The sequence below is a fragment of the Cydia pomonella genome, chromosome 24, assembly GCF_033807575.1.
Source record: "Cydia pomonella isolate Wapato2018A chromosome 24, ilCydPomo1, whole genome shotgun sequence".
Classification (NCBI taxonomy): domain Eukaryota; kingdom Metazoa; phylum Arthropoda; class Insecta; order Lepidoptera; family Tortricidae; genus Cydia; species Cydia pomonella.
In genome coordinates, this window is record NC_084726.1 from 4,973,463 (window position 1) to 4,987,405 (window position 13,943).

The 13,943-nt window shown below is 36.1% G+C and overlaps 1 protein-coding gene across 3 annotated transcripts in view; it reads left to right on the plus strand.

The window, feature by feature from the left end:
• Nucleotides 1-13,943, plus strand: part of LOC133530999 (heterogeneous nuclear ribonucleoprotein L) — a 695,759-nt gene that overhangs the window by 153,895 nt on the left and 527,921 nt on the right. For all 3 annotated transcript variants that reach the window (XR_009801425.1, XR_009801426.1, XM_061869074.1), the window contains exon 2: nucleotides 12,211-12,324. Coding sequence is in view for 1 of the 3 variants with exons in the window: in XM_061869074.1 (XP_061725058.1) it covers nucleotides 12,211-12,324 (114 nt within the window). In the remaining 2 variants the exon portion in view is untranslated. The remainder of the gene's footprint in view (nucleotides 1-12,210; nucleotides 12,325-13,943) is intronic.

The following is a 13,943-nucleotide window of genomic DNA, read 5'->3' on the forward strand; positions in this document are numbered from 1 at the left end:
TGAATTCCATTTGAAGAGTCTCGAGTACTTTATTACGTATAAAGCTTGGAGTGGGTCTTATGCTTAATTTAGAAGAAAATAAGGTGCAGTGCATGCATTAAAGTTGATACAGTTTTAATATTTGCGTGGTCATTATCAGGCAGTTTGTATTAATGAGGCAGTTTTCTGTTAGAGTCTATATTGTTTAAGTTCGAGACTGGAAGATTATATCTCGCGGGCTTATCTCACGTGAATAGCAGGCAGCTGGCGGGCGTCATTCATTAATTGATTTATAGTTAATTTCAACCATTCCTAAAAAAAACACGTACGGAGTCCGAAAACAGGTTTATACGAGTCAACTGCGTATACTCAACAAATGCAACTCTAGAATCTAACAGTATCCAACCGAAGCTGAATTTTTTGCCGAAACCTAAGGTTCGGTTTTGCTTTAGTTGCGACCGAAACAGAACCTTCGGCCGAAACATGACTTTTATATCCAAATTTGCCGGAACTGATACCGAAACTTCAATCGGACATTCTAATCGTCGTTATATATTAGCGTGTCGGTGTATACTAGAGTGTTACGTCACACGCAAGTGTTACGTCAAGTATGACGCTCCAATATATAGTCACCGCAAACTTAGCGTAGACAGACCGAACTCTTCGAACATTTTGTAACAAGTAGTGTAGTTTTTTACCTACCTACGTGTGTAGGTAAGTTTTGGAAGGCCTTCAGGCGTGTGCTCGAAGGCCTCCCAAAAATATTGACCAAAAATCTGGTCAATATCTCATGTTATGAACCGCATCTCTCTCGCATCCAAAGTACCAGCGAATTGACATTCGGGGCCCTTGGAACCAACGTGAAGATGATTGGCCGAGGGCTACGTAGGTATAATACTGGGTTTTTCGAAGAGGAAAGAGGACAGCCGATTCTCCAAACAAACGTATTCCCCATTTTCCTCTCTGGATATTGACATTTTTGAAAATATTTTTACATAATTTGATGTACATTAACCATAGCTATGCCCCTACGCTAGACTTTTTTCGGTTTTTATTATTATTATTATAAAAATTAGGAGCGAAAAACAGATTTCATACAATTTCTTTAATGCTTCGAACTCCTATAATAAATAAAAATTCGAAAAAAAAAAACAAACGATGATGAACGACGATAGCTGTGGTTGATATACAACAAATTGTGTCATTTTCAATATTGTTAATATCCAGAAAGGAAAATGAGGACTACGTTTGTATGAAAAGGCGATTTCGCGCGGGTCCTCCACTTTCGTCTCAATATGGGTGGATGATGATGACAATCGGAATCCATTCATTCATGTATTGTATTTGCTAAATAAATAATATATTATTCATGCATTACCAAGACTAACAGAATGTCCCAAGTCTTGCAACGGCACTAGTTAAAGTATTTATTAGGCTATAAAGAGCGTGGAGCCATCTCGGGATCATACACGGATCTACGGATCTAATGACGAATTATTGCTATCGTAAGTCGCGGTATTAGCGGTAACAATGCGTTGATTCGAACTTTAAGGTACGTCATATATTAGGTCTAGATACGATATGGATCTGATATGTCAGTGTCAAAAGTGACGTTTCTCAAAACAAAAACGTGACTTTTGACATATCGTATCTAGATCTAATATTTGACGATACCTTTTTGACATAACTTTAGTGTGAATCGTGTTGTGGTTACTGGTAATGGGGTTTCGTTGTGATTCTATTATGAATAACTCTGGAATATAATTATCCTTTCGTTACTTGGAAAAAATAAAGCCTTTTAGCTTCTAAGAGGACCCACGAGATGGTAGTCAAGGAAACAGTGAATTGTGATGAAATAAAAAATGAGCCATTCTCATTTTGGTGCACATGCAGGCCAAATTGACCGTGCACTGACATCAAACCGATATAAGAATGATATTGGAATCATATTAATTCGCTGTCATTCGCACGTTCTTTTCGCTCAGAGTTGATGAAAAAGAGAGTATCTATTTTATACACGGTCATCTATGGAAGTGACCTTGTGAAAAAATTAGAATGACTTAAACATACTTCAGGTTTCCCAATGTCTTAAGTTTCACAGCGGCACTAGTTGCAGTATTTATTAGGCAATAAATGAACGTGCTCCATTCCGCGAACATATACGGATCGAATGGTGCATTATTGACGCCGTAACTCGCGTTCACGACGAGTGAGATGGCGTTACAATGTAGGAGTCTGGGTACTAGAAAAGGATTATATTGTGGTAATTGTAGAAAATTTCAAAAGTTTTATATACAAGGTACCCACGAGAAACCCGAGAGATTTTTACCACGTATTTCTGAGGCAAAAAGAAGGAAAAAACATTATAAGAGTTTTGGTCAATTTCACCAAAAAAACGTTTTTGTCTATTTTAAACGCTATTTATAATACTGTAACTTAACAAGAATTCGAACCTTTTTTTTTGTAAAACCAATTTTTTGCAGTGTTACTTGTCACTTGTTGACATCTATCATTAAGGGTATTTGGACTAGGTCCTATAGTGGCAACATCGCCATCAAAAAGGCGTTTTGCACTAAGTAACAATAAAAAGATGTTGTTTTTTGTAAGTAGCTTTAACTCTGAAATTAGGCGAATTCCAAAAAAGTGTATAGGACATTTTAGTCTCCTTTAAATATGATCAAGAATATACTGTTAAAATCTCTCGCAATGCTCACGGGCACCGTGTATGTTATTTTTTTTTTTTTTTTTTTTTTAATTTAATTTAATTTATTTTAATTTAATTCATAAACAAACTTGTACAAAAGAATTCTTAAAAAACTAATTTCATAAGCAAAAACTTGTACAAAAGGATTCTTAAAAGTAAACCAGAAGGTCTGTTTCCTAAGTAGGCGAACCTGTGATTTAGGATAAACAGTGCCCCTCCCCTTAAATATAATTATTAATTACAATAACAAGGTAAGAGATTCATGATCAAAGATAATGAGGTTATGTTATAACAAAGTAAAACAGCATACAATTTAGAAAAAGGAACAACAATAGATATTTCAAGAATAAGATAAAGTTTAAATCAAGCTATTAAATTAAGTTAGCATGCTGACAAAGCTTACAGCTTTGATTGTGTGTGTGTGTGTGTGTGTGTGTGCGTGTGTGTGTGTGTGTGTGTGTGTGTGTGCGTGTGTGTGTGCGTGTGTGTGTGCGTGTGTGTGTGCGTGTGTGAGTGTGCGTGTGTGTGTGTGTCCGAGTTGTGTCATGTTATTATGTTGAGAATATTCTCTGTCTCTTCGTAATTTTTTGTTAAAAGCCTGTCTGTTACAGTATGCTTGCATTGCCTTTTAGTTATATGATAAACGTTTAATTCCTTATTGACTTTATTGTACACATATGAACCATTGAATGTAAAGAATATTCTACTGAAAGAAGTATAAAACTTTGTGGTCCTTATTCCGACTACATATGGTCTCCGGGTACTTGAAAGGTGTTGATTGTTATAAGTCAGAGTCGAATGATATTTTAGGACTGAATGTAATATAAAGAGTTGTCTAACCGTCAGGACTTTTGCCGTAGAGTATACATTTACAGTGGGGGTCAAGAATGGTAAGAAGTGCATGACTTTTAACACTGCTCGCTGAGCCCTTTCTAGATTTATAAGACTAGACTTAGACGCGCCTCCCCAAGATGATATGCAATATGTGAGAAGTGACTGACAGAGGGCCTGGTAAACACGTTTAGTCAAAGAACTGTCCGCAACATGTCTTAATTTTTTAAAAACATAAAGTAGTTTTCGAACCCGACCACTGAGTTGCGATATGTGAGCTCTAAAATTTAAGTTAGAGTCAATAACAACTCCCAGGTATCTTATGGTAGTAGTTTTCGTAAGAGCTTGACAAGGACAAGGCATCGTACCAGGCGTTTGACATTGATGAGCCACTAGTTGTAATACTTCTGGTGGTTGGGTAGAACTTCTTATGGAATGAGTTATGAATTTGGTCTTATCGACATTAAGGGTAAGACAATTTTGATCTAGCCACAATTTCACCTTATCGAAACTCTCCTGAGCTGTAGCAAAAGCATCTTTCCAGGATTTTTCAGCAAATAAAAGTACAGTGTCGTCTGCATATGTTAATATTTTTGTTTTTTGTAAGTCTAGCTTGCAGAGATCATTTATAAAGATGAGAAATAAAGTAGGACCCAAGATACTTCCTTGAGGTACTCCATAAGTAACGGGTAGATCGGCACTAACCACATCACCTAAAGCAACACATTGTTGACGCTCGCTAGATAGTCTTTGAATATGCTTAAAGCTAAGCCGTGTATGTATTTCAATGATACTGCCTCGAACATAAGTTGTATATGGAACAAATAAGTAATAAACAATAGTCAGTCAGCTGTCACCCTCTTATTTATTACATTGGCGACGAGGATAAGATAAAAATAACAAGTTCTGTTTCAACTTGGTCTCAAATCAGTGGCAAGCCTATATTCGACGAGTAATGCAAAAATGCAATACATGTTGTAAAATGAAGTTTATTACAGTAATGTGCAACCACTATGCACTAGCTCTCAGTCCGCGACTTCGTCTGCGTTTAACGCATTCTCTGCCAACGTTTTCGTAGCGCTACACGCGTAGCCGATTCTAGCGTTTTCCCACTTTGTAGAGGAAAACGACTACGAACAGAGCGCCCGCCGCCGAGCGAGTTTCCGGCACTCAATGTGTTAAGTCGTTATACTGTCTCCCACTCCTCCCCCTTGTACTCTCATACTTAATGGAAATCCCCATTGTGAAGGTTGCGTATAAATGGTATAAAGTCCATAAATTACAATACAATACAAATACTCTTTATTGCACACCTCAATAAAGAAAATAATACAAAAAAAAAACAGGACCACAAGTACGGATGTTATACATACGGAATAAACAGAAATTACCTATTCATCTTATTCCCAAACTAAATTTTTTAATTGGTTGTTGTGTCATTAAGGAACAATCGTCCAAATATCCAAACTTACAAACATTAAAATATGCATAACTTCGATTGTTTTCGAATACACTTTTAATTGCATTTTTTTGTAGTTACTGATATACACAGTACCCCTAGTGTAACTTTGATCGACATCATAACGTGACGAACGCGTTTGCGTTAAGTGTCATTTTGTATGAGATTTTTGACTTTCCAAAACGTCCCGCTTGGCGCGCTGTTCAAAAACCCATACAAAATGAGACTAAACGCAAACGCGTACGTCACGTTTCAAAATCGAATTTAGTTACACTAGGGGTACAGTACCATATTAGTAAAAGGACAGTAAAAATAACACTTATCTTTATTCTTGTTCTTCTCTAAATAAACCAAAATGTATTCTGAACATTAGATGTCACATAAAGCATATTGAAACATGCGTGTAGTAAAATTAACGTCACAATTTAGTCACTAATTGCTTAGTTGTTTATTTCAGGGCTGACAGGTTATATGCGCGCTGCGCCTATTATCAGTGCTTTATATATGCCCTAGGTGGTTAATAAGAAATATAAAGCTGAGCTAATATCAATAACAATATGGATTCAGAAAAATCGTTAAGAGGTTAATCTCTGCGCAGATTTTGCCACGACAAAATGGAGAAGTGCTACTGTAAATGCCATATTTTTTATTGGATTTCACGTTTGGTGGCCTTTCCACTTTCTTTATCTCTGTTCTAAGAAACTGATGTTTTTAGTACCGGATTATAGTAACAATAACAATATACAACGTATATAACAAACAAAATAAATAAACTAACCATTATAATTAAAACATAACTATAATAAATCTTAAAATAAACTTAAATATAAAAAAATGCTCCCCAGATCACCTTCATGCGTTACGGATGGTGCCCAGAAGACTGGCAGCGTTACCTTTTTGGATAGCCAGGCTTGTCCTCTGGCCGAGGTAGCTGCCACCCCTTTAAATAGTTAACGTGGAATTTTAAACAAAATAAATCTGTCGATAGATTTGCGGCCCTCCTTTTTTGGTACCGAAAACTGTGGTTATATTTTAGGTCTTACTTGGCAAGGGCCGCGACAGAACAAAGGAATTCCGAGATATATATGTGTTCTAGTCGTTTCACAGAATTCCAGGCCAGAAAACAACATGTTTACTGTACCACGTCACAGAAAAGTATAACTTAAGTCTAGTTTTGTGTTTGCATTTTCTACAGCGAAATATCAGAATACTATACATTTTAGACGCATTTATTTAGTCGTATGGCATATTTCAATTCTTGGTCGCTTTACAAATTTACAAATTAATATTTAGACGCATTGCGAGCGCGAGACAACGGAATTTTTATGACCTAGTTCTTCTCAGGGCTCGGGGTCGGGGAGACTTCGTAAAATGGGTAAAAGGATTATGAAGCCTCAAAGAACGTCAGCTGCTGCACCCCTACTCGATGGAAAAAATACAAATAATCTTTTACCCGGACCCGGGTACGTCCTTAAACTACATCCAAAAGAGAGGTATGGGCATTGTGAATGTCATCTCGCTTTGTGTGGCAGGGCATAGCACAGCGGATGTCATTCCAGATCTAGAGCAGAGCCCAACTCACCTGAGATATTTTGGCGCTCCAAGTGAGAGCGCCAATAGTTCGAATGGTTGGTTAACAATCTACTACTGACTGCTATTGCAGTATTAAAAAACTAGTTTACACCCACATATTCATCAAGTAAATGCCGATTTCACCATATCTGTTTGATTTGCGTAGGTCTACGGTACGTATAACATGACTCAAATCGAACTTGTTCAGTTCAGTGTTCGGGTTGTTTCCGTGTATTTCACCCGCGTTATCATTTTTATGAGTGTCTATAATGAAGTATGTGTGGAAAAAAGCTGCCATTGTCATTTCTGAGTTTTCAATGTGAATTGTACATAAACTTAATAAGTTATTTAAAAGTTACCTCATTTTTGGCTGCGTATTTTGAATGTTTCAGAGTATTTTTATTTATCTGAAGTAAATTGATGGCTGATAATGAATTATGTAGTACCTATATATTTAATTTTAGTGTATTTTGAAGCCTCTATTATTAGTCGTAGTTGTAGCTCAAGAAATACGGCATTTCGTGAACCAAATATTTCCTTTGGCAGGATTGGTACTTAGAACCCAAGGATGGATTTGAGAAGTGGAGCAACCTAGATTGTTGATGTAAAGTATAAAATCGGGGTTGCCGAATTAATTTATGGTATCATATTGACACCATTCCGTTCCGTAGTAATAAACTTTTTTTCATTTCTCTTCACCCTTAAACCGCTGAACCAATTTAGTTAAAATTTGGTATAGAGATAGTGAAGAACATGGCATAGTTTTTATCCGCAAATTCATATGTATGTGGAAGTTTGTATGTGGAATCTATAAAAGCTGAACCGATTTAAATGAAATTTGGTATAGAGATAGTTTGAGCCCCGGAGAAGAAGATCCCTTAAAAGTGAAAAGAAAGGTATCAAGTTTGTATCGGAACGGAAATCAATAACCTGTATGTCTAGATATTCGATTAAGTTGGAAATGATACCAAACTCGAGTTAGAACCTAAACTTATACAATTGTTTACCTCAGACGTCGCCGACGCTGAAAACCCTCTTCCCCAAGAGATGCAGAGATGCAGGCATCAAAAAACTGGGTAGCTCCACTTCATAAATACATCTTAGAAACAGAAACCTTTGGTTCAGAGAAAGCCGTATTTCGCATTTTTATGTAGTGTGTCTACACGGCTAAAATGTTTAAAATACAATGCGCCTCCAGTGATTTTGAATTGTTCTTAAAACAGTAAGTGGGCCGAGGTTAAAACCCTTTTAAAGCATTTTAACTACTGTTAAGTGTTCAGTTCCGAAATTATTCGGTTATTGGAGACTAACTGTTTTGAATATTAAACAAAACGCTCGACCGAAATATATGCTATAGTGTGATGTGATTGTTGCCTGATTTTGAGATGTTTTTCAGCCGAACATCCAGGAGAGGACGAGTAGGTATCTTTGTTATTTATACTTTTATTATGAATATTACTACTGGAACCACTGAGGACAGGTGAGGTAAAGAAAAAACCAGTTGTTACCACGGGTAACAACTTGGTGGTAAATAGTGCGAATAACCCTACATGTCTTATGGCGGGAATCCACCAGTGAATGCTGTACAGTGCCGCACACTGGTGGAATCCTGTCTAAGTCATTTAAAACATAAGTGAGCGGTTATTTAGGAATGTAATCTTACAAATTGCTTGTTTATTTACAATCCAATAATAACATCACATATTCCATTCCTTGGTGGGACTCTGAATCATTTCTCATACGAGTAATTCAGTCATTTTCTGTTCTAAGAAACTGTCCACCCTAGTAGCTTTCTTAGAAAAAGATACGCATCTGTGAAATATTGCAGAAAATGGACTAAATAAAATGGCACCTTTCCTTTGTCTTTATTGTTCACTGTATGTAGTTGACAGCAAAGTCGAATTTACAACGTGTCTCAACACGACACTTGAAATTAGGAGCAGAAAATTGAAATCTGAACATTAAAACTACATCCGACATGCAAATAATGAACACGATCCGAATAGTCTTATATCAGACAGGTCAATTACAAAAACGACTTTAGGTGGTTTTAATTAAGTTGAAATTTAGTTTAATGGCAAAAAACAAGTTAAGTTTTAATATTTTCTGCAGATTCGAACCTTCTTCTCTCGTAACAAAGTTTAATTTCCCATGAGACAATCAAATTTGAGTTTTCGCGACTATAATTGGAACTCCTCGCAACGGGTATATTAATAGATGTTTACTAACAGAAAGCAGTAAATCAAAAGTGGCCCACGCCAGGAGGCAATTAAATGTACATGATGTGTTTAATATAATATTATTTTCTCTATGACGGAATGCTTATGGCTTTCATGTTTCACAGAAATTATTTCTTTTACGCAAACACATGAATTGCATGCATAATTTTTTCATATTGATATTGATTTATTTTTTAGTTCTTCTGAAATAGTACTATTTTTTGGAATCGGATGGTTTTATGCAATGGTGATACAATAGAGAGTTTTTCAGTCGAGTCTTCTTAGTTCAACCATTACAGTCGACGAGTAGGAAAACACTATAATGATTTACTTTCAATCTTTACGTTTACACATGTTAAGAGCGTAATTGGCTAATCGTAATCAAGGTGGGTTTGGTATGGCTTACTCAATAAATTACGTTCGTCCGTCGGTATGTATCTGGTAATTTATCCTAGAAAACCATTTCATGAGTGCAACTAATTTTGAGGGCCGTTTTTGTCGTTAGGCATATCCTTAGATCAGGGTTGCCATATGTCAGGATTTCCCCTGATATATAGCAACAAAATAATGTTATTTGTCAGGAAACCGGGGGTTCTTGGTAGAAACTTCCCAGTCCCAGGACTGTCTCATTTCAAACATTTCAAACAGAGAGAATCGTACTGTCTTTGTCTTGCGCAAGTACTAGCACCCAAAAGAAATAGATGAGTACCTATAATTTGCCTGGCTCTTACTGACTGACAAGTTGTGTTTGCCAGACTACTAAATATTTGAATTTGAACATAGGAATTCTTTTCTGTTGGGATTCTTTCGGTTCTGCTGTAGACACACATACATAGCATAAATATGATATGATAGACACACATACATAGCATAAATATGATGGCGAATTATGGGCTTAGGGGCTAGTGGCTTAAGAAAGGGATTTGGCATTTGGAATTTACATTGTGGAGTTAGTCAATTTGTGTAATGTCCTATAATATTGGGTGAAATTCCCGTCCACGAATTTTTTTTAGGATATTTCATTTTTCCAGCTTTTATTTAAAGTAGTTAGTTGGTTAGTAAGTGTGTTAATGTTGGTCAAATCTTGAAAGCTACATTTGACTTATGTCCCGATTTCCGATTGAGCTGAAAATTTGCATACATATGTAAGTCAGGTGACAATGCCATATTATGGTACCATCGAGCTGATCTGATTATGATGACATGGAGTTGGCCATAGGAACTCTGCGATGAAACAACGCAACCTAATTGTTGTTGGGGTTTTTAGAATCGTCTCGATGAGAATTAGTTGCCTGCGGTAAGAAAAGTACAGTCAGTGATAAAAACTTGTATCAAAAATGAAACTTTTGCCAAAAACCTATTTCATATGACAATAACCCTATCTTAGGCTGAGATGATAACATTGCAAAACAATTTTAATTGCTACATGAACCGTCTTTTTGTTTAACATTTATTTTGGTCTACGTAACTTGTTCAATTTACTGAATTTTTATTTTAATATTCATGTTGCACTATTGTGCTCCAATTAACAAAACACAGTTTCATAACAAATGTTTCATCTTTTGCGTAGGTATTTAAATTATTCATTCAAAAAGTATGATAACTGATGGAATGTTTTATCGACTGTTGACATAATTATCTAATATCTAGAGATATTTAGCGCAACATTTTCATACCTAATGACGAATCGCCCAGAATACCTGGTCTAAACAAAATATTTTATTGGGATTCAATTATATTATCACAGCTTTGCTTTCGGATACATTTTCTCTTTCAACATTTTCATCAGTGCCCGACCGAAGTTTTGGTTGGTTTCGGCATCAAACTTTTATAGTATTTCCTTCTTCTTTTCTTTCTTTCAAATAATAGTTAAGATAAAAGTGTCGTTATTTATGAAACGTAGATTTAAATATCCGCATGGAAATCTTACAATAAGTCCATTTAAAATAAAAATGTAATTGCTTATCGTAAAAAAAAATATACTTGGAGATTAAAATGCTCTAGAGCAGAAACGTATCACTTTCTGCGCACTTTTCAGAACAAGAATGACCTACTTTCAGAACATGAGAAATGAAAAATATATAACATTGTTACGATTCGGCATCAGCTTCTTTGTATTCATATGTTCAGTCAGGCAAGTGCGCGAATCTTATGTTTAATCTCCAATTCAGTCACTTATCTCTGAATATATTTCTTAATTGAAGTGCCTATATATTGAAAGTAGTGTTGCCAAGTGAGCGGAAGAGAACTATCTTATTTGAGAGTATTAAAATTATGGTACGCCTATCAAAAAGGCACTACCCCTATATAAAATTTCTTGCAAAATAAGCTTTAATGTCCAATGGATAATCAAAGAGAACGAAATTTTCTCCTAAATTGCGTAATAATCAGTTTTATATTTGTGTGTTTCTGTGATAGATCTAAACGGTTTACAGGAAATTTCGTCATTTTTTACTTAAACCAAGCAGCTGATCACCCAAAAGGTGCTAAGCTAGCTTATTTCTGAGTGAAAGTGTCCATATTTTGCTTCAAATACTAGACTGTTTGGGTGGCATTGGCATCGTCCAAGGGCTGAAATTATCGTACTTTTGCGTACGATAATGCTCTTTGGAACGTACATCGTACGGAAGCCCAAATTATCTTACGTGTACGATAACTATCGTATGCCTCGCAATACTGATTGAAAATCAGATAACCTGATTTTATTTCACTTATCGTGGCGCAACAGCGTCTACTATTAATGAGATCAATGACTGGAATATTCGCGTGTGTTAAACGATGACTCACCGTCTACGCTCACCTATCCTGATTGTAATATAATGTGTGACTGAACGTCACATGTGACGTAAACGGCGCTTATTTATTGTTGTGAAAGTATAACTATTAAAATGGCATTCTAATTTTAAACTGATGATGTTTCTGATTAAAAAAATATCTGGTGTTAGTGCTAGTTTACTTAGGAAATGGTATGAGCGCCATGTGCTTTAGACATATACAATAATATATCTTTTTTTGGAATTGGAATGCGCCTGTCTACCGTTTATCATTTCAATTATCATCTTCAAAAATATAATTATTAAAAAAATGCAAGAGAGTAATTGCGTTTAAAATTAGTTTAAAGCGGATTAATCGCGTGTGTACAGTCACCATCAATAGTAGTAGTAGCGCAGTGATCTCTCTCTATCACTCCTCCTATTAGAGCGTTAGAGACAGTTCCGTTTCATTCGGGACGGATTGTAAACAATTGGCACGTTGGCTATGCACCCTGATCAGATTACGCTTGTAAAGTGTATATATGCCTATTTTTGAAGCGTTCTCAATTCAAAGTCATTCTCTAATAATTGAACAAAAAGAGGATGTACTCGAATTGACTCTCCCAAGACTTTTATAGCCATTTCGTTTGTCTATTTTTTTGTAACTGACATTCTACTTTCCTTTATTTCCAGAGTAATGGCAACAATTATATGGCGGGCGAGCCCCGCCGCAAACGGGAGCCGCCGGCGCGGCCGAACCACATTCTCCTGTACACCATCATCAACCCCGCCTATCCTATCACTGTGGTAAGTTTACAAATTTTTACTGTTTGAATAATATTAGCCTTGGTACGCACAAGTCGACCCAGATTTGACGCCCTTCATTCCGAAACTGAACTCTGATACGCTGGAATTATGGGCGATTCTCGGAATTATTTGACATTACTCCAATACGCTTATTTTTTTTTTGATATATCTTACTTAAAATAAGAGCTCAATATTTTAAAAAGTGGACGGCATTTCGCAGTTCTATATTTTTGGTCCGATTGCGCTGAAGTTATCTGATGATTTGATGCGCCTGCGCTCCTAGATAGAAATCTGTGGTAAAATTAGAAGAAGTACAATTACCTATATTTTAAACGAAACAGGAATTAAGTATTTTTTTTTCTTTTATAAAATGTACATTTGATGATGGTGTTTCGACCTTGAAGTTTTAGTAGACGGACATTTTAGGCGAAAGAAATGTCTCTTAATATTTCGTAAGTTTGTAACCGTCTCAGTCATTTGGACTTTAATGAAAAATTTCAAAGTCACTGATTCAACTGCAGTTTCAGTCAGTGCAGTATTGTTTGATGTTATTTCACAGCATGAAACAAGATCAACACGGAAAACACTTCAGAAAAGCTTCAGCAATATGGAAACGTGGAACCTACTTTTTTTATAATTATAAACTGATTGGTGATAAACCTATTATTATAAACTTATTAATATGATGTAGATGTGTAAAGTTGTACATGCCATAACGGAATAGGTATCTCACGTAATTACTATGATCCTATGATATAACCTCGTTAGGAATTGTTTCTAGTCAATGCCCAACTTCGTCCAATCACTAGCTTTATTGCGTTTTCGAACTCTGAAGAACATTTCGCGAAGTATCGTAATGGGCTCAGGTAGTGCGGTAGTTTATATCAGTATGAGTAGCAAACGATATCTAGTTTAACGAATATTGCTGGAACAAATGAGCGTGTTCAATACTGTTACCGAGTATCGCATCAAAGACTACTAACTTCGCAAACAGGGCCATAAGAGTCTATACTATAAGCCGTCAATTTTAGTTGTCTATATCTCCTGTCATATTCAATTTTGGGATCTAATTTTGTACAAAGCTGGCCACAATTGCCTCTAGGCATATCGCATGCCTCGCGTACAAAGCAACACAATCTGTCAGCGAGACAATGCAGGCGATCTGTCCGCGTGTTGTTAATTATTGCACGATACTAGCGAGTCTAGGTCTCGGACTCACCAGTCACCCTCCTAATTGGACAGCTGACAGCTGTTCGAATTGTTATTCTAAATGAGGCGGTAAATCAGAAATTATAAGAGACAGCTGAGTTTGTTCGTCAATTTTCTTTAAGAAAAAGCTTTTAAAATACAATGAACCGGCATGGTCTTAAGTAAGCAAAATGACAAAATTTGGCATGTTTCCACTTGTCCATGGTTCATAGACATTTGTAACTTGTACATGTGTGGGTAAAATGCCTTATAGTTAAGTTAAACAGCGATTTGTTAAGAAATAACTTCCGGGTTTTGCCGTGTTGTAATTTTCAGTAACTATTTGGATTTAACCTTTTCTTCTTCCTCTTTTCTTCTGGATTGCCTGAGCTTTCCGCTCGCCCATACGAGGTCAGCTATAGGAATGCCAG